Source organism: Dicentrarchus labrax, unplaced genomic scaffold, assembly GCF_905237075.1.
Source record: "Dicentrarchus labrax unplaced genomic scaffold, dlabrax2021, whole genome shotgun sequence".
In the NCBI taxonomy this organism is placed as follows: domain Eukaryota; kingdom Metazoa; phylum Chordata; class Actinopteri; family Moronidae; genus Dicentrarchus; species Dicentrarchus labrax.
This window is the reverse complement of record NW_026136712.1, coordinates 18,367,441-18,386,647: the sequence shown is the minus strand read 5'-3', so window position 1 is coordinate 18,386,647 and position 19,207 is coordinate 18,367,441. Positions and strand designations below refer to the sequence as shown.

General features: G+C 41.2%; 2 protein-coding genes across 2 annotated transcripts in view; one reads left to right on the top strand and one right to left on the bottom strand.

Annotated features, from left to right (window-relative positions):
• Positions 1-4,205: 4,205 nt before the first annotated feature.
• pmp22b (peripheral myelin protein 22b) lies at positions 4,206-11,671 on the bottom strand. Its single transcript, XM_051417873.1, has 5 exons — positions 11,505-11,671; positions 10,646-10,736; positions 10,291-10,384; positions 6,852-6,992; positions 4,206-5,801 (listed from the first exon to the last, which is right to left on the bottom strand). Exons 2-5 carry the CDS (start codon positions 10,721-10,723, stop codon positions 5,641-5,643), a joined length of 474 nt encoding a protein of 157 aa, XP_051273833.1. The 5' UTR covers positions 10,724-10,736; positions 11,505-11,671; the 3' UTR covers positions 4,206-5,640.
• Positions 11,672-19,168: 7,497 nt separating this feature from the next.
• rpl38 (ribosomal protein L38) overlaps positions 19,169-19,207 on the top strand; it is a 498,028-nt gene continuing 497,989 nt past the window's right edge. The window contains exon 1 of the mRNA XM_051417875.1: positions 19,169-19,179. The gene's annotated coding sequence lies outside the window, so the exon portion shown is untranslated. The remainder of the gene's footprint in view (positions 19,180-19,207) is intronic.

Sequence of the window (19,207 nt, the reverse complement as noted above, 5' to 3'; positions counted from 1 at the left end):
GAGAGGCACATTTCCACACCACTGCTCTAAATCCACCACAAAGACAGCACAGTCCATCTGATTGTGCCATGTCCAGCACGCTGCTTCATCTTCTCTGCTCTTTCAATGTAGATAAAGCGATTAGGCCCTCAGTGTCAGTGCATGTTGCTGGAAGTGATTTTGATGTATGGCAGAATGTGAAGTTGATTTAGTCCTTGACTACATCAGCTGCCAATCTCGGCTTTATTTCCTGAGCATGATGGACGCCCACAGGGTCAGGGGTCACATATGTGTGGTGATGACCTTGACTCAGTCTTGACCTTGGGAATGGGTTGGTACGTTGGGTATTAGAAAGTGTCGGGTCTGTAGGTTCAATAAGGTCCCTCGGTTCCACATGACAAATGAATGGCTGTGTCATTGGGGAAAAAGACAAAAAAAACACACTGTGTCCACTTTGACCCCTTCAAACAGTGCTCCAGGGAAAGTTAGGTCCTGAATCCGCTCTTGGGGTTATGGCTCAGCCCCCAGTGGCCAGGGATCATGTTCCTAACTAACCTCCAGACATCCTCAGGGATTTATGGACCCACTGGGCTAGAAGTACACCTTGGATCAGGGTCAACTTTGATGCCGCATAGGCAAGTATTGTGTAGGGGTGGAAGGGAGAGTGGAATTGAATGTGTGTGTATGCCTGCACATGTGATGCATGTGTACACATGCTTGCATGTGAACATGCTAGTGTGTTTATGCCCATGCTAAAGTGTAAGAGGTCAGATCTCCATGTGATCTGACTAGCTAATCTAAATCTAATCTTAGCCAGCTGCATGTCCTCAGCCCCTTCAGCCACATCTCCTTCTTTCTTCTCCAGCTGAGGAAGAAAATTATTAAAGCTACAAATTACCAAGACCCAGAGGTTCTTCCACTGGTGGTGATAGCAAGCAGATGGCAGCAAGACTAGGAGAGACCTTACCCTCCTCCCCAACCTCAACCCCTTACATAAAGCACCATTTGCATTTCATGAGCCTTAATTGCTTCTGTTGCCCTCCTCCCCACCGGCTCTACGATTTTGTGCCTGTCACTGTGCACCCCTGCACCCTTGAAGGAGCTGTGATAGATTAAGGTGGACCTTCTGTTTGCATCCCCCTCATTGTGTTCCAGAAATTAGAAAATATTATCTCCCAGGCTTGAGGTAAAAAAAAAAAAGAAGAAGAAGGGGGGTGATGGTGACATTGGATGAGATAGGACAAGACAGGGGGAGTTTTTAAGGCATTAATGGGAAAAGTGATTGTTTTAAAAGCTTGTCTTTGACCCCATGATGGCAAAGCAATGATGTGTCGAGCCCCCAGACACCTATTAAGCACTAAGGTAATAATGCGTATCAGTCAATACTTGATAGACCCGATGCACAGATTTAGTGCTTTCTTCTTTTTAAGTCATTCTTTTTCTACTTTTACACATGTGCCAATGGACAATTGGTGTCTAAAGGCCGAAGTTTATGTTGTTCATTGAACTGCTAAAAACTAGGCGGTGGTTAAATCCAATGGCAAGCTATGACAGAATGTTGCTCTATCACCATCACTATAGTTAATGTGACAGGGACTAAACAATTCTTTCCAGACTGGTGTTGGTTCAGGATGACGTGATGAATATGTCTGGTGTCCGTCTGCTTTGTCCCACCACACATTTGTAGTCTTTGTGTGTATGTGTGTGTGTGTGTGTGTGTGTGTGTGTGTGTGTGTGCGTGTGCGTGTGCGTGTGCGTGTGCGTGTGCGTGGAGGTTTACTTAGTTTAGACATATACAGATTTTAGGTGAAGGGGCATAATACAGATTAGAGAGACAAGACATTTTTTATCAGAGAGAGAACCTTGCTCACATGCATTGCACTTCTTTTTCTATAGTTTTGAATAGTATTATATATTATATACATATTTGAGTATAAAAATGATGTTAATCATATCAGATCTCAACCTAAATGAACACATATGGGAGATTTTGTGTTAGACAGTGCTCTGCATCAAATCATCGAATGGAATAATGGTGGTCATCCCTCTTGTTCCAGAAACTTGAAGAATACATGATATGCCAATTAGCATTGAGGCTGTGGACGCTCATGGTGGCCCATAAGGTGACACCTTATGAAAACACTACGTTGGTTTTTCCTTTAGTTTGTCACCCGTCTCATTTCATTGATTGTCAACTGACCTGATCTGAACTCACCTCCTGGCGCTCCACTGGATCTGCTCATTGGCCAGCTGGTAAAGTGTGTCTGTAAGCTACATCTCATCTTCCAGATCTGCATGTTTTTAATTGTTTGTAAGTGACACAGAGCTTTTCTAAATCTGCTATCACTTACTGCGATGGAACTGATAGATCAAGGTTAAGATGTTTTTGATCAGTTTTATCCACCATATGCCTTTTCCCATACCCCTTTCTTGAATATTTAATTTTGTAACAATTTTGTGATTTTATCATGTTTTGTCTGAATTTATCAAATCATTTATCAAATATGGAAGAGTCCTTTGTTGTCTGCCTTTTCCACTAATGATGTGTTGTGCCATAAAAGCCTTCATAATGGCTCTGGAGGAGGAGCATTCATTAGATTGACTGAAGGGTAATAGAGAGCAGACAAGTAAGAGAAATCACCTCACTCTATCACATGCGTGCATACTAATAGTAGAAGGTCTCCACCCACACAAACAAGCTGAGTTCTAGACAAGACTTAATGATCGTATATAGAATTAATGAGGGTTAACACATTTTAATATGAAAAAATTATCTACTAAGCCACTGAGAGTCTCCCCACTCCATCCAGAACATCATGGTAGGTTGTAGATTTAATTGTAGTGCTCATATTCTACCACATAGAGGCAGTGTTTTGCTAACCTGGTGTGATATATAGGAATGTTGTTGCTGTTACTATATGCAGCCACTAGATGGCGGTATTGTACAGGGCATGATAAACTACCTGACAAACCTAAAAATATGTAAAGATCTTATGTGTGTTAATGTATGTACCCAAAAAGAACAGAATATAGAAATTTGTGATCATCATATCATACCATTTCAACCAGTGCTAGTATGTCAGATTGGGGGAGGCAGTAGGAGGCTGTGACCTCTCAGGCCTGTAACAAGACGCCTCCTTCTGAGAGTACTCTTTCATTGCTGGAGATGAAGATACCTATCATCAGCTCAGTGCAGAAGTGCTGGTTATCCGCTGACTGTTGTCTTTAAAAGGAACAGATATCATCACAAACCATTAGCCATAATCTGTAAGCACAGGTTGTGACAGCTGACTCTTCCATCACTGAAACAGGCAGGTTTTGCTTCTCCAAAAATGTATTGTGTAGTGTTATTGAAAGACACAAAAAGCTCCATTGTGGTGGTAAGAAACATCCTTTAATGATTAAACTCAAAGTAGCTTTTGTAATAACAAGAGCATCTGGAAGTTTAGGTGTAAACATGGCATAGACAACTGAACGCTGTCGTTTTACACAAAATAGCCGGGCAGTTGTCATTAGAGGCAGTCTCCTCTAACTGAACCCAATAATGAAAATCATGCTGAAAAACCACAGCAGACTAGTTAGTGTAAGCTCTGAATTAAATACTTCAATCCACCACAACACAGCTCTGTTTTGGAAAGCTGCACGATCTCACAGGGGATGTGAGGTGGAGGACAGATCCTTGCTTACAGTGTTCAAGACAACTCCTCTTATATCTGATGCTAGGAGAGACACTCTTGACACTGAAACACTAGCTGCATGTTTTGGATATCTGGCGTCGGGTGCAAACCACCATGCCTTTGCCACAGCGCGTGTAACACTAGTCACATACAGCCTTTGCAACCACATGCACAGGGCAGTTTATTTGATCTACCAGCGTATGATATCATACTGTAAGATAGACTTCCTTGGCTTGACTGTACACAGGAATTTAAATGCTGCACGCTGCATTTCATATGCTGATCTCTTTGTCTCTTAGCATGTGAACATGCAGCTACTGTCCATCATAACAGATTCATCGCCACAAATGGTTCAGAATTTGCTTTAATTTTAGTGTCTATTCCCATTTCCTGACAGTTTTTCCACATGAAGCTTTTGTAGTTTGCAGGCAGACAGCATAACAGCCTAGGAAACTTGACTTGAAATTCTGCATTATGTAATTTCTAGCTCCACATGCAAGTATTAGCATGAATCCAGTCCCTTGTAACAGTGGAATACACAGTATTAGATAATGTGAGAGTAGTTTTATTGAGTAAGTGAGTGTTTTAGGCTAGACTGTCATAAACATCTGTTATGCACAACATAGAAACAGTGTTTTATACAGTAGAAGGGCAAAACATCTAGGCGTCAGTGGGCAGAGACTGCAGCATGTCAAACTTCAAGTATGTGAAACAGACATTTGTATCACCACTGCAAACCTTTTTGTCCTTTTTCTCACATATAGAGTTAATACTAAATATGTTTTTCCTGTCATCCGGTGTTTATATCTTATATGGCTTCAAATTGGTGGCATTTGTTTCTAGTAATGTTAAATGTATACTTTTTTCTTAATGCCCCACGGTGTTATTTTTTTATGGCATTCTTCTAAATCGGCAATTTGGCTTCTCGAGACTTCAACAGGTGAACACACATTAGAATGAGGGAAAAGGAAGGCGAATAAATAAAGCTTATATAAAGTAATTTCACTGTGATCCAACTCCAACACAAACTTTCAGAATAATACTGACATTCCAAATGACTTTTGACTTCATCAATATACCACTCCAAACTCAATTATTATTATTTTTACAGTAGCTGATGAAAAAAAAAAAATCAGGCACTGCAATGTGAAATAGGCTGTGTTCCCTAAAGAAGCAGTCAGGCACTGTATGTACATGTGTACCTCTGTCTGATTCTCACTTTAATTCATGGCAAGCTGTTTTGACTCTAAACAATAACAAAGTAACTCTGTTGTAAATGATTGCTATCAGTAATAGGAATGATAAATACATAGCACCATCTTTTGTTGAAAATAAGAAATAGAAAAATACCGAAAATAAAAACATTGAAACTTCAACAAATTCACAAATAGAACAGGACCAAATCTATATTTCATGGCTATGCTACAATCTTGGATGTTACCACTCTTTTTGTAAAGCAAGACCATCAAAAGATCCTCTTCTTCTAACCCTTCTATTTTTATACATGCACTTTGGTTAATATACTTCAAGGAAACTTTTTTTCTTTTTTACTAATTCTTTCTCTTTGGCAATTACCAAAACAAAAAAAGGCAACAAAAAAAAGAAAACACAACAAAAATAGCATCTAATTATTTCATCATTACAAACAAACACAAGGCACTTAATCAGCTAAAACAAAGCTCATACGAGTATCCGTTGACAGAGCAACACAAAAACTATGTACATATATGTAAAAAGTGTTATAAATAGGTTTTAAACCATAGATACTATATACATCTTTTAACTGAGACAGTATTGGTTGTTTTTGTGTTGGTTTGCATGTAGATTTTTGGTATTACCCCCCCTCGCTGTGATCTGGGTGTATTGGCCTGGTGGCTCCATTGGCCATTGGTACTCAGGCATCAGAACTTATACTTCAGAGGGGGACTGGTGACACTTGCAGCTGGGCAGGGGGTTACTGGGAACACTGGGATGGAGTGATGGCTCATTCTCGCTTCCTTAAGATGACATAGATGAGTCCGCTGATCAACGCCAAAGGGAAGGCAACCCACGCCAGGATGTAGGAGTAGCCGAAGGCGTATGTCTCCGACACCCACTCCGGACTCATCACCGTGTAGATGATGGCGCCGCTCATCACAAACAAACCTGCAGGGAGGAAAAAAGTGAGCACTGAATAATGCTGGCCACCATCTTGTTCAATTATCAGATCATATTTCTTTGCAGTATTGTGCTCTCTGTCTTATGTCCTGAGCTGAACCCTGTCTGTCTGGCAGCGGAGGCGAGCAGGTCAGTGCTTCCCAGAAGGCATCCCTCCATATTACATCACAGTGTTTCATGCTTATTGAAGTCCGATCCAGCCTTTACAAGCCTTTCCTGTCTCTGCCCACCTCGCTGGTCCGACATGGCATGATCTGTTTGTCAGACCCCCGCACTGCCAGCCCTCCTGACATTTCAACTTGCACGGCTGGCAGTGCGCCCGCTGTCATTCCCATTTGGCTGAGTGGGCACCTGGGTGCCAGGCAATGCCCTGGCACAGAATAGAGAGCAAACCTGGGATGTTTGAAAGGGCTGCCAAGAGAGGATACAATGGACTGGCAGTGGAGCCGCTCTCTGGCCAAAGGGCATGAAGTACAATAGACAAGTGGAGCATTAAACCATTAGTAACTGGCTCAGTCTCTCTTAATTCAATTCTCTGCCACAGAAGACGCAGTGTGAGCATCTGCTATTGGTTTGTCTGTGTGGGTGGATTTGTGTGAGTGGTGGATTTTCAGATTACCCAAGTCTTACTGATATGTCTCATTGAGCAAATGTGTGTTGTGCTGGATAGATTTTGTTTTGTTTTTTTTCGATTATCAGGTGATTGTCAAGCAAAAATGCTGAAAATAATATTTCCAACTTTTCAAAGTCTTTCTCTGTTTTATAATGAATTGGATGTGTTTGGGTTTTGGACCAAACAAAACAAGCAGTTTGAAGACTTGGAACCTTGGAATCTGGGAGATGGTAATTTTTCCCCATTTTCTAACATTTATGAGACTGATCAATCGATTCATCAAAGAAAAACCATAGACAGATCCAGTAAATCCCCTCATACATTATGTGTTGACACAAATGTGCCTGTTACGGTGTAATGTCTATCTGATCTAAGTTGTGTTGTCGATGCATTTGCCAGGAAGTGTCAACGGAGATTGAACTCACTGGCAAGGATCTGGAAGGTTCCAGTGAGGAAGAAGCGTCCACCCTTCTGCAAAGTGAAGAGCTGGCAGAAGAAGAGGAAGAGGGAAAGGCAGCTGAAGATGATGGATAGGATCATGAGTGCCTGGACCGCCTGAATCCACTCTGCAAGGGAAGGAGGGAGAAAAAGGAGTGCTGTCAATAACTGACCCACAGTCATCATCATCCAAAGCATCATTTATATACACCACTTAATGAGAGTATGAGAAGGGGAAGGGAAGAGGAGATAAGAAAAACAAATGCTAAAGTGCACCTTGACTAGTCTTGTCTCTGCTGAATTTAAGCATCCTCTCAAAGAGAACATAATGAGCTCGCCCATGGCTATGTTTACTTCTGGGAATGTGTAATGGATCCATAACAATGAAACCAAGGTATCTTGTTCCTAAAAGCTCTGTGCGCCCCCCACAGCAGGACCCATGACTAAATGTACTACATCGATCGTTACTGCTAGTCCTCCAAGGCCAGGCTGCAAGGGGCCATTAACCCATTAGACACCTGTATTGACAGGGAAGACCGTCAATCTGTGCTATCTATCTGAGTGTGTTTCACTGTTCGCATCCGTACTTCATTCATGCCACCATTCCAGGAATCTCAGGATTTCCAAGCAGGGCCTATTTCTTGCCTGAGAGTTATCCATGCTGCCTCCCTGGCTTCTCAAGTTTCATAAAAACACACTCTGCGCCTCTCTGTATCTATCCAGCTCTCCTTTATAGCCACGCCTGCTGTTACTGTCGTGTTTTTGTGCCACCCCTGCCATAAAATGCTGCCATGTCACAAGGTGTTCAACCACAAAGCTTTGGCAACCATTGCATTAGTCCACCCGTTGGCTTCTGTCCTACCCTAGTATCAGCAAATATTCCAGACAAGTCTATAAAAAGTGGGATTTTATATGGCTCCATTTGTATGCGTAGCGCTATAAACTCTGACACTCAAATCTCTGACACGTTTACTTCAACATTCTCAAGTATCTGTGGTTTATTGATTCTATTGCATTGTGTAAATCAAAGGCATGTTGTGGTTTAATGGCTTACAACTTACAACATGGAAAAAAAGGCATGATGCATAATTTATTACTGCTCATAGAAGAAAAAGGATGATTAAGTTATGAGACAGCTTACTTTGGGTGATGTTATGAATTTGACTGACCACATTTTAACACTGTAAGCTAAAACAAAATAACACTTCATAGCCCACGTAACTTATTCTATCTCTGGACATTTGCAAAGAGACTAAATGTACCACATCGATGCAGTTTTCCAGGAGAAACACTGAAATATCTCTGTTATAGATTTAAGTGGGAGCAGTATCTTGAATGATTGCATGGGGTTACCAGTCTGGAGTCAGGTTACCTACAATAACAGCGCTACAGTTTGTCCTGATGATCATTGGCTCGGGGATGAGATATGGGAAGAAACATGACACGCTGCAAATCTCCATCCACTAAATGCAGCCAGCGGAATACCACACCAGAGCAACAATTAGGTTCCACTATAATGATCCTGTTTGCAGATGTTACATAACAGTGTGTGATAACGCTGTGAGAAATGGATGAAATGTTCCATCCCCGTCCTATGAATAGTGCTCACCCATAAATACCGACAATACATCACTGCTTCTGTGATAAACACACATCTCTTCCTCCTTCCTTCCTTCACTGACCACTAGTAGGAAACAGTGACATGGAGCATTTCCTAGCAAGAGGTGCGGTTCATGGCTCAGAATATCACTGATAAGCAAGTATGACTCATATTCAAACATGTACATGAATGCAGTGGTTTATGATCGTGGTATTACAATACAGAAACATACACGCCTTTCCCTGTAATTTCAAACAGGAAAATAACTGTTGATGTTTTCTGTCTTTCTGCCTTCTATTCTGAGGCCCTACACCCCTTCTGTGCAGAGTGGAGCAGAAACAAAAATAAAACTGCTGTAGTATTTACTTCAGTGTGTTTATGTATTGTAGGCCTGTGTGGAGGCAGATGACATTCTTCCTCAAAAGCTAATTTTAGAGCACGTAAACTCTCTGAAGTAATTTTCCTGGCTGGTAGGACGTGATGTTTAACTGAAGCTCAGCATGTGACAACTGTGACATGAGTATCTTATCTTATATCTCATTATCAAAATTAAATGCAGCCAATATTTTTGTAACCAAGGCAACAACAAGGGGAAACTCTGAAGTTTCAGAAATACCCTAAAAATAACCACGATGACTATGATTATGATTCCCTTCAGCAGGAACTTGATTGCTCAGCAAAGCTTCAAAAGGCCCTTTTTAACGCATGCTTGGCCCCCACGTGAGAGCAAACCACTATCTTCCATCTCCCAAAGCCAAAGCACAGACCCAGGCACACGCGAGCCTCCTTAAATAAACACTGTGCGTCAGTGCACTAATGAAAGCAAGTCAAACAAACTGGCTGCGCCATCAAACTACCTGGCAGAGTATGGAGGCGCTGCTGCCCTCACAAAACACACACTGGCTGAGCACGGCTCATTCTAGACAAATGACATCACCTCGCTGCAGCCAGCACCTTCTGCACCACTGTGACGGCACATTTAGTAGCAAAACATACAGCTACTAAACAGTGATCTCACATTAACCTGTTGCTAAATCATTCATTTTAGGACAATGGAAATGTTATCAGGTAGGGGTGTCCAATCAACATATCCATACATTTACAGGATCTTATCTAACTCAAACATGTGGAGGTGGTTGACTTTGTCTAAATAAATCTCTAAATGCTGCAGCTGCTGCCTTAATTTGTCCCAGTGATCCCTGCAAACTAACACTGGGCAGTATGATCTGCCACTGGGCGTGACCCACCATCAGCATGCTATGTTCTGCATGAGGTAGTCCAAGGTCTCCCTGCTTTCAAACACTCACTGTCACACACATACACACACAGATCTAAAACTTTAAATACTCCCTGCAGCCCCACCCTGATCATCCACAACTCCCAAACTCCTGTCACTATGGGCTCCCAACATGAGACCTGAATATGGACATCACACCACGACTATTTATACGGCGGCAGCCTATCAGCTCGCACTTCAAAACAGCACTGCCACATTCTCTGCCCTAGATGGCACCAGAGTCCCAGAGGAGCCCTGACACACCCACATCATCAACATGGTAAATTTCAGCAAGTAATTTTCCAAAGTTCAAGCCCCCCTTGAATATCACTGTGGATGGTTTAAACTGGTTTCAATGTTAGTAAGCTTATCAGTTGCCAAAGCAAACCTGAAAAGGGACTTATCAGTGGAATCCTGAGAATGCATCTCAATTTAACAGCAGAGTAGTGATCAAAATGTCCATTATTAGCCACTGTGTTGTAAATACATAGTAAATAAGTAGTTAAAGTTGTCTTAAAGGCAATAGTTAAGTGTTATGCAGGTATCTGACCTCCAGTTGATGCTGGGTCACAGTGGTATCCTCCATTGGTAGCAGAGCAGTTAAACCAGAGGTCTGAGGTGCCAGTTTCACTTGATGTCCATACCTGGTGTCAACAACATACAGCTCGATCAGTAATGTGTGAAGAGCAGCACAAAATGGATTAGAAAAAAAACATCTTAATTCCTGATTCCAAGACACAACTATTACATCTTTAGTAATCATAAGAACACATTATATTATATTTCCTCTGTAGGTATAAGATGCTTGTAAGCTTCAATGTTGATTTTTTAAGCCAATTTATATTTAATTTTTAAAATGGCATCTGAACAGAGAAAGAAAAAAAAAACATGATAGTTTTACTCACGCTGACTATTGTTGACACAAACAGGAGAACCAGAGCAGCGACGTGCAGGAGGATGATTCCCAGTAGTAGGAGCAGCATCTTCTCGGATGATCTGGACAGTAATAAGAAGAGGAGAGAGTCTCTGTCAGTGTGTGTGTGAGAGTGTGTGTGTGTGTGTGTGTGTGTGTGTGTGTGTGTGTGTGTGTGTGTGTGTGTGTGTGTGTGTGTGCGTGTGTTTGTGTGTATGTCAGAGTGGTGGGACATGGGTGTGTCGCTGCAGCACGTTCAAAACGGACAGCCTTTAGAGAAACTTCAGCTGGACCTGTCTGTCGGATGGCAAGCATGTAAATGAACAATAATAAGGTTGCTTTTAAGAGAAAGTCATTGTTGATATTCTACATGTGGGGAAAATGGTTTCATGCGCCTTTCATTTACATTTAACAGCAAGTTTGGCGACAGGATTAAACTTTGAAGCATCTCAACATCAATGTTTTTATTTGTCTTTTCCTGTCTATCATTCTGTCCTTTTTAAATTGGCTTTTAAATGATTATATTCAGTCGGTTTATGTAGGGAATGCACATAATATGACCACTGATTTCTACAGGATATTTATAAACGAATTACGAACAACTTAAAAGAAGGTGGCATCGCAAAATTCCGCGTAAATTAAGTTAATTAGGATAATTAATTACCGGACAAAATGATTTGTTAGGACCAAATGAGCTTAATGACAAGCTTTTTGCACCTCAGTCCTCAGTCTGTGCGCGCAGTGGAGCGGTGGGTATCCCTGCGAAAAGCGTGTTTCCTTCTTTAATCCGCCAGGACAGACTAAATGCAGCAGAATATAAGGAAGTTTAGAAGAGACCAGAGTCCACTTACTTAGAGCAGGGATCTTGTATTTCCACAAAAAAAGAGATTCAGGCTCGCAAGAAGCAAAAGCAAGTTTTCCCCAAAAGACTCCAACAGCGGTAGTTCCTCAGTCCTAAAAGTGGCTCTCAGACTAGATTGATGCCAGGGCTGACGTTCTGTTATAAAGTGTCTCATTATGGAAGAACAACGCCCTGCGTGCGTCGCTGCGTCATGGAGTGACCCTTTGGTCCGCAGCCAGGGTTCCCAATATAGACGCTCCATGCGTAATAGCGCATGGGTTGCCTTAGTTACTAACTTACTGTAGTGAGTGTAATGACCTGACGAATCATTGTTTGGCTGTCGTGGTAACTAAAAGCAGCTATCTGCTTTCGAGGATTTTTTCCCAGACTGTATTTTTAGCTTTTATTGCTGTTAGTATATTAAATTCTCAAATTTATTTAGATGTTGGTGCTTGCTCACTTTATAAAGAATTTGCAATATATTTAACAGAAATGTATCTAACATACTTTTTTACAATTATTTATTTGATAAATAAAGTAGATAGCTTAAAAAAGAACATATTTGAGTGGAATGTTTGACAAAATTGGCAGAAGATAGCTGTTTACACTGCTTGATTTAAACCCCTTATATGTATGACTTGATTATATTATAGATATAGTCTTTTTGGTAATTTGCTGTTTTAGTTATCAAAATAGGCCTCCCATGAATTTGATTGCGTTTATGTCTACAGTACAAGTAGAGTAGGAGCAAGATATTTTGGACTTTTTCCACAATGCATATTTCCCTGTAAATTCAGCTTCCGTTGCCTTGGCAATTAGAAACACAGACATTGTTGTAGTGAGGGTCTTTTCCCTCTGGTTGTACTGTAGTCAGTCTTGTGACTCACAGTATGTGTGAAAGTGTGGACGGGTATGCCCAGCGCACCACCAGTGAGAGATAGCATCTGTGGCTCTCCTCTGTTTGACATGACTCATTTCCAGTGGGAGGGAGTTGGCGTCCCACCCTGAACAGACCCTGTTATAAATGTAAAAGTGTGCACTGAGGTTAGGCTTATAAATAAGGGTGTCGCAATGAATGGAATTCCACGATATATATACAGGGAGTATAGGGAGCGGTCAAAACTGTAAATATTTTCAAGTATGAAGTGACTTCCTTATCTCTGCATCCTTCTGGATCTTCGTCTGCACAGATTTAAGAGATACAAGATTAACCAAAGCCTGCTGTCAACGATAATTTAGCTGAAGCAGATTGTTTCTTTAGTCATGCTACCAGCATCATTTCCAAATACAGTGTGATCTTTATGGATTCCTGATAACTAGGCATATTATTTTTGTAAGTCATCAAACTCATACTCCTACACTTTCACAAAAAGTCTAAAATTGATTTCACACCCTGCACAGAAAATACTGGGCTTCCTCAATGGACAGCACGTCATGAAACACGCACTTTCTTCGTATTAGCAGGCTGGAAAGAAGAGCTTAGAGCTGTCCGACCTCAGATAACCCCTGTCAACATCCACTCTCTATTCTTCACCACTTAGCTCACGCTTCCTGGACCCCTCTGCATGGGTTTCTCACACTCGCACAGAAACAGAGGCCTTTCTGCTGTGCTCATGTCCACACACACGGAAGAAAAGGACGGTTACAAGAGCAGATCACAGTCATGAAGTGCTGCTCTGAGTGAGAGCTCTGTGGCTGCTCAGTAATCAAAGTATGTAACATTCTTTGCCTGAGCTGCGTAGAAGTGCCTCTTTGTCAGATTGTTCTGTTGTTTGTAGCTGATATGTGTTGAGCATTTAATCTACTGTAACTCTGGTGTTGACTCAGGCCTTAACTCTGATCATATGAGCTGAGAACTGGTCAACAGTAAGGTTTACAGTGACTTGTAAAAGACTGTGGAGTAGCTGTGCAGGCGCTCCTCATTCCCATCCCTTATATGTCAATGTTTGTAAAAGACTGACAATCAGTGGGCTGAGTGGACATAGGAGTGTTAAGTTTACTGTGTTTGTGAAGCCGGGGTTGAAGCCAAACTCTCCGGGGAGAGCCACATAACAAACATTCAGACCAAGATACTGAATTATGTTACATCTGGAATGGCGTCTAACATTTCACCTCCGTCATTAAAATGGTAAGACTTATCTTCACGTTAGCGCGTCAGACAGTGAGAGTGCATACCAAAAGCGTAGATAGGACCTCGGCCAGGGGGCATGAATCTGGAGAGTAGACATGATTGAGTTACAGTAACTCCATCCACATACCAATACAGAAAAGAGTGTTAAAACAGATGCAGCTATCATAAATGATGGGGGTTTTTTTTCAACCAAAAGAATTCATATAAGATCTTTAAAATAAAGAGGTATTGGAGATAATGCAGCAAAAAGACATCCCCAAAGATGGGATCTTGTCCTTTGACGCAATTAGATTCCATTCCTTTTGATTTTAAAACAATGTGATAGGCTGCCTTCCTTCACTTGATTGCATTATATGCAATTTCACTTATCTTGGCTCAAACCACAATCCATTAACTGTGATGAATAACTGGCTCATACTCACACTCAGCAGATATTTTTCGACTAGACTTTGAGAGTGGGATCCGGCTGATGCTCCCTACAGGTCAGAAGGGGGAGGCCTATCTGCGTCAGGGGCCTTCTGCTTTGTGTGTCAGGCTGTGGCAGCTGTCGGTCAAAGGTGGGTCAGTCCTTGTGTCCTTTCATCAGCATGTGAAGTGTCACTGTCCGTTGGTCTACTGAGTTCCAGTATTTTAATAAGCTACCCTCCTACTGAAGTTGTGTCGGAGTCGGACTGCCCCTCTCTCGACTCGCATTGGATTCCTCTGGACACCGGTCAGCCTAACTGTTTACAGACCCGGCTCTGCACATTCAAACAAACTCACAAATACAGTACTTGCATGTACATATGTGAGAGTTCTTAAGCATAAGACAGAAAACGCACGATGCTACAGTTATGGCATAGCAAATAATTGCAATATTAACCATGCAAATTGTAGTGGTTGCAAGTAAAAGCTGTACAGACAAGGATGGGGATTGGGCTATTAGGAACACAAAGAAGAAGCAAATGGGGGAGACAGACTGGCTGAAAGACAAGAGGTGAATGCCGCCTGTTTGTTTGTGTGTCGATACGTTTTAAGCTACTCAAAACCCTTGTCTTGTCATCACAGTTTAATCAGACTGTACACACAGAGATAACAACATAGGGGTAAACCGAGCCTCGTCCCTTAAAATACACTAAATACACAACAGATTGCCTGTGATGTGGGAACAGACAGGCTCGTCTGTGGGTCAGGTTCAAACTAAAGCTCAAATTAACAAGATAATAATGAAATGTAGCCAATGGAAAAGTGATTGGATTCACTCTAAAACCACACGAAAGTTGCTACAGTATGTCATTTCTGTATAATCAAAGAACATATTAAATCTAGGCTTATGGGTTAGTGCCCAATTCTACTTCTAAGCCTAAAATCTCAATATTTGTGGAAATGTTCTTAAGCAATCTCTGGCATTAAAACGTAATCTTGAAGAATCTGAAAGGTCCGTGTCATCTGACACGTCTAAAATCATATGGTCGTGAGTCACACATTATGCTGTGTCATTCAATTTGTAAATGGGGAAGATGTGGCTTCGGTATAATCATTAGGTCACCATCCATGAAAAAGGGGAAAATGTATGGAGAATGACTGCAATTCTGACCCGTTTCTTTTTTATTCAACCGTGTTGAACTGAGTCTGTTTTCTTTCCTCAAAAGCTCTGTGCTTGTTCCCTTGGTTCCAGATAAAACAATAAAAACAATCTAATAATGGGGCTTTCAGTCAGACAGTGCATAACTCCTCACCCCACTATGATTCAGCAGGAAAAACTGCAGTACTGTATCTTGAGCTCTGTGTCGCTCTACTATCCACCCAATCCTCTTTCCATTGAGAATGACAAGAACTGGACTCACAGATCAATGTTATGGACTGCTCCAGAATTCCACTCAATAACACAAATGACCCACAAGACCTGTTTCTTCTTTACATTGTACTGTATGTACCAGCCTTTGTGGTTGACCTCTGAACTTTTGTTAGCAGTTGGGCTTATCTGACTTATCATGACTCCCCCACAGTTATGTGTAGAATGTTGGGGGCATATAATATTGATTGACTAAAAGTTTAAGGAGGTAAAGATTTCTCATGTGAGTGAGGATCAGCAGACAGTTACACGCAACCACAGAGCTCTGTACAATAGGTTGGCAGTTGGGATGGAAAACCACATAGAATATTGTGTCTTATCAGTGTGTCCCCAGCTTCCTCCCTATATCTTGTAACAGTTAGTTGTCTGATTACTCAACGGATTCACATTTAGTTTCTTGTTTTACCCTATAGCTTACAGTAAAAGACAAACTTCACAGCACAACGATGGAGCAGCCAGACAGACTCTTGAGAAAACTCAGAGTTCTGGCCCAGGTCCAAAAGCTGCAGGAAGAGCTGGTTCCCATGAATGTTTAGAGTTCAGTTTAAACTTGGGCAGCTTTAGATGACAGGAGATGAAGTAAGAAATGTTCCATGAGCCAGAGGGATTTAAACTTGATGTTACAGTAAAAGCCATGGCAGGATTTGTAGGTAATTTGGATATCTTTCCAACAATTATGATTCATGTGTTACTTACATGCAGTATCTTACATGTTATTCACATTTATATCCTCATGTTGCCGATGTAAGTCTATGATTGTGGCAAAATGGCTCAGCTACATTTGTGCATTCCCATTCCATTTACATAAGTGGACACTGTAATTGAAAAATTACAAAAAAGATAAAAAGTAAAAAGTTATATAAAGTTGATCTTGCATCTGAAGTAAGAGATGGTCTGCTTTGAAGAGGATTCAATTTAATAATACTTGGTTACTATGGATACTGTGTCAGGCTATTAGACAAAGGCTTAAAATGTAATTGGCATAATTGAATGATATGATGAATAAATCACCTGTGCAGAGTATTTCCCAAAAAGCAATGTAGCGAGGGAAAACCTCTTTTTTAAAAATGGACTTAGACTGACAGCTAAACCGACAGACAACACTGAATTACTACATGTGACGTGATAAGGTTTATTCCAAGTGACTAGTGATGATAATTATCATCTAACTTTGCAGCTCTACAAAGCTTTTAAGCCTTGTTTTTTCATTGTTTTAAATGTAGGTTGACATTTAATGTGACAATATGGTTGAAAATAACCTCTGAACAACCCTGTTTGCCACAGAACTAGGAAAAAGGAAAACATGTTTTTGCAAGGAAACCTCAGATTAACCTTTTGTACACTAACTGCTCAACAGCACACAGCTGGAGTAGAAAGTCAGAAAGCTGGCAACATTAGGAGCCATTTTTCTCAGAGGCTGGTGGATACCAAAACAGAGCTAAAAGACCAGTGAATATTGGAACTGCAACTTCTGTAGGATGATAATGTTGCTCTGAATTATCCTCATGCATGAATTATACATCAGTAATAACATAATTCTCAGATAATATCTGACGATAAAGATACAGAAAAATAGAAATTCACGGCAAAAATAGCATATTGTCAATATTTTAAAGACCCCCAAAATTTCACAAATCCTGTTTCATGGGAGTTCATGTCTTATTAAGAGGAGTCAAACTCCCCCTGGCTACCCTGTAGTTCGAACCCTTTAAGTAGCTATGTGTCTGTTTCTGAGTTATGCGCCCTAGTCGTCACAATTATAATAAAGCAATAATCTAATCAAGTAAGCAACAGATTTATTTGTCAATGAAGACATTTTAAAAGTAAGAATCAAGTGCATGTAATGGTAATCAGTGTTAATGTATTTCTAAACCTACATACTTTGAGTAAAACAAATACTTTCCATAGCATCCACCACTTTCTTCTTCAGTGATGCACACTCCAAGTCCAAGTCTGTAATTACAGCACAGGGTAAAGGACCCGGAGTGACTGACCAGTCTCAAGTGATCTGCAATCAGCTCTTTAGTATGGTATGATGGTATGTCAAGAAAAACAAAATAACATGTGGCACAGGGCATCTATAACAAGAGTGGGTGTTAAAAATAAACTGCCAATATGTTTGGACTGCGGGGAGAATTCCAGAGTACATTCCCCATATGCGGGGGCGGTAGAGGAGGTCAAATAGGAAGGCCTATTTGTGTCACATCCAGAAAGAGAACCATAAGCTCAAACCAAGCATGAGAGAGCGGGAAACTGGGGTTCATTCCACTTAACAGAACTGACTTTTCATGGGTACCCTGGTTATGAATTTTCTTTTTTCATCATAAAGGTGGAAGTTGGAAAGCAAAGGGGAAAGATAAGGCGGTAGAAAGCCCTCAACTCTTTGCTATCTGTCAGTGTGTTTAATCACAAGGTGATGAGAGCAGGGAGTCTTTTGATGTAAGCGAGACAACAGGGGGCCTTTCTTTGCAATACTAGGGCACAGGAATGTGCCTGGGCACAGGAGTAGCACTATCAGGGCCCACACATACACACACAAACTACATGTAGGAAACCATGGCAGAGACTTCCTGCCGTTGACTTGCTCCTGAGGGTTTTAGTCAAACACAATGCTGTTTGCACAGCAGAGAGACCTCTTCAGCTCACTGTGACTGTGACTTACAATACAGTTGTTAAACATTACACATAATTCAAAGTGCAAGTTACACACACATGCACAGAGTGGTTTATCTCTATGGTCACTCCTCCCTCCTGTTAGGAATCTGTATAGTGAAACTACCCTATTTACAAAAGAGTTGTTGCTTTTCGTCATGCTTTTACTTTAATGCAGCAGCAACTGAAATGATTTAAGTGGAACCAGTTTTCATAACCTTACAGCTTAGATTCCAGGTTGCATCTCTTATCTCTGATTACTATGCCAGTCCAGCTAGCGTCTGTCTCCAATTTCTATTCAATTTGTCTGCAGACACTCTGAGACATATTTTGGCATGTACCCTCTTCCCACTGGTGCTGTAAGATAGCAGGGGTATGAAAAATAAATTAACTGCAGTGGAAAGTATTAAAAAATTAACACATGGAACATAATTAAAGTTGGTATTTTCAAATGAGATAATACCACTCCCGTGCTGTGTGATGTGGATAATGGTGATCAGTTTAACGACGTTGGTGACTACTATACAGACAACAGTGATTCGAGCAAAGTTTACATTCCTCAGTGGAGCCAAAGGTTATGCAGAAAGTGCAGTAGTAGAAGGGCTGGGTTGGTGTTTGATTGTGTTCAAAGTTGGTTCAGGCTCTGAATGTTGTTGACTAAATTAAATTACTCTCCACATCTTTAAATGTGTGGGACACGCTGGGTTTAACTCCTAAGACACCATCCCCCCTCTGTACTGGAGCATTAAGCTGTCAGGGAACAAAGGGAAGAAGACGAAGGAAGTGGAATGGGGCTCAAGTCCTGTAAGATGGGTGTGGGGTTTTATACATAACTTATAAGTTGTTTGCCCAGCTCCTCCTGTGGGTGAGGTGATGAGTTATGGGCCACACAAGCCATTAAAGAAGGATGGTAAAGACACAAAAGTCCTTCACAATACATATTTCTGTGTGCACCAAAGTAATCTGACTCAGGGTGAATGCATGGAGTCCTTCAAATCTCAGTCTCTTACATGTCACCACTCCCCTAAGGTGACATTCAGGTCAGGTGGAGCTGACAGATCTGACTGAGCCTTCAGAGAGGTGTGTGTTTGTCTTC

Coding starts and splice junctions, on each gene's coding strand:
- pmp22b (XM_051417873.1), bottom strand. CDS start 10,723: ATGCTGCTCCTACTACTGGGAATCATCCTCCTGCACGTCGCTGCTCTG. Junction 6,993..10,290: donor TGACCCAGCATCAACTGGAG/GTCAGATACCTG, acceptor CTTCCCTTGCAG/AGTGGATTCAGGCGGTCCAG. Junction 5,802..6,851: donor AACCTTCCAGATCCTTGCCA/GTGAGTTCAATC, acceptor TCCTCCCTGCAG/GTTTGTTTGTGATGAGCGGC.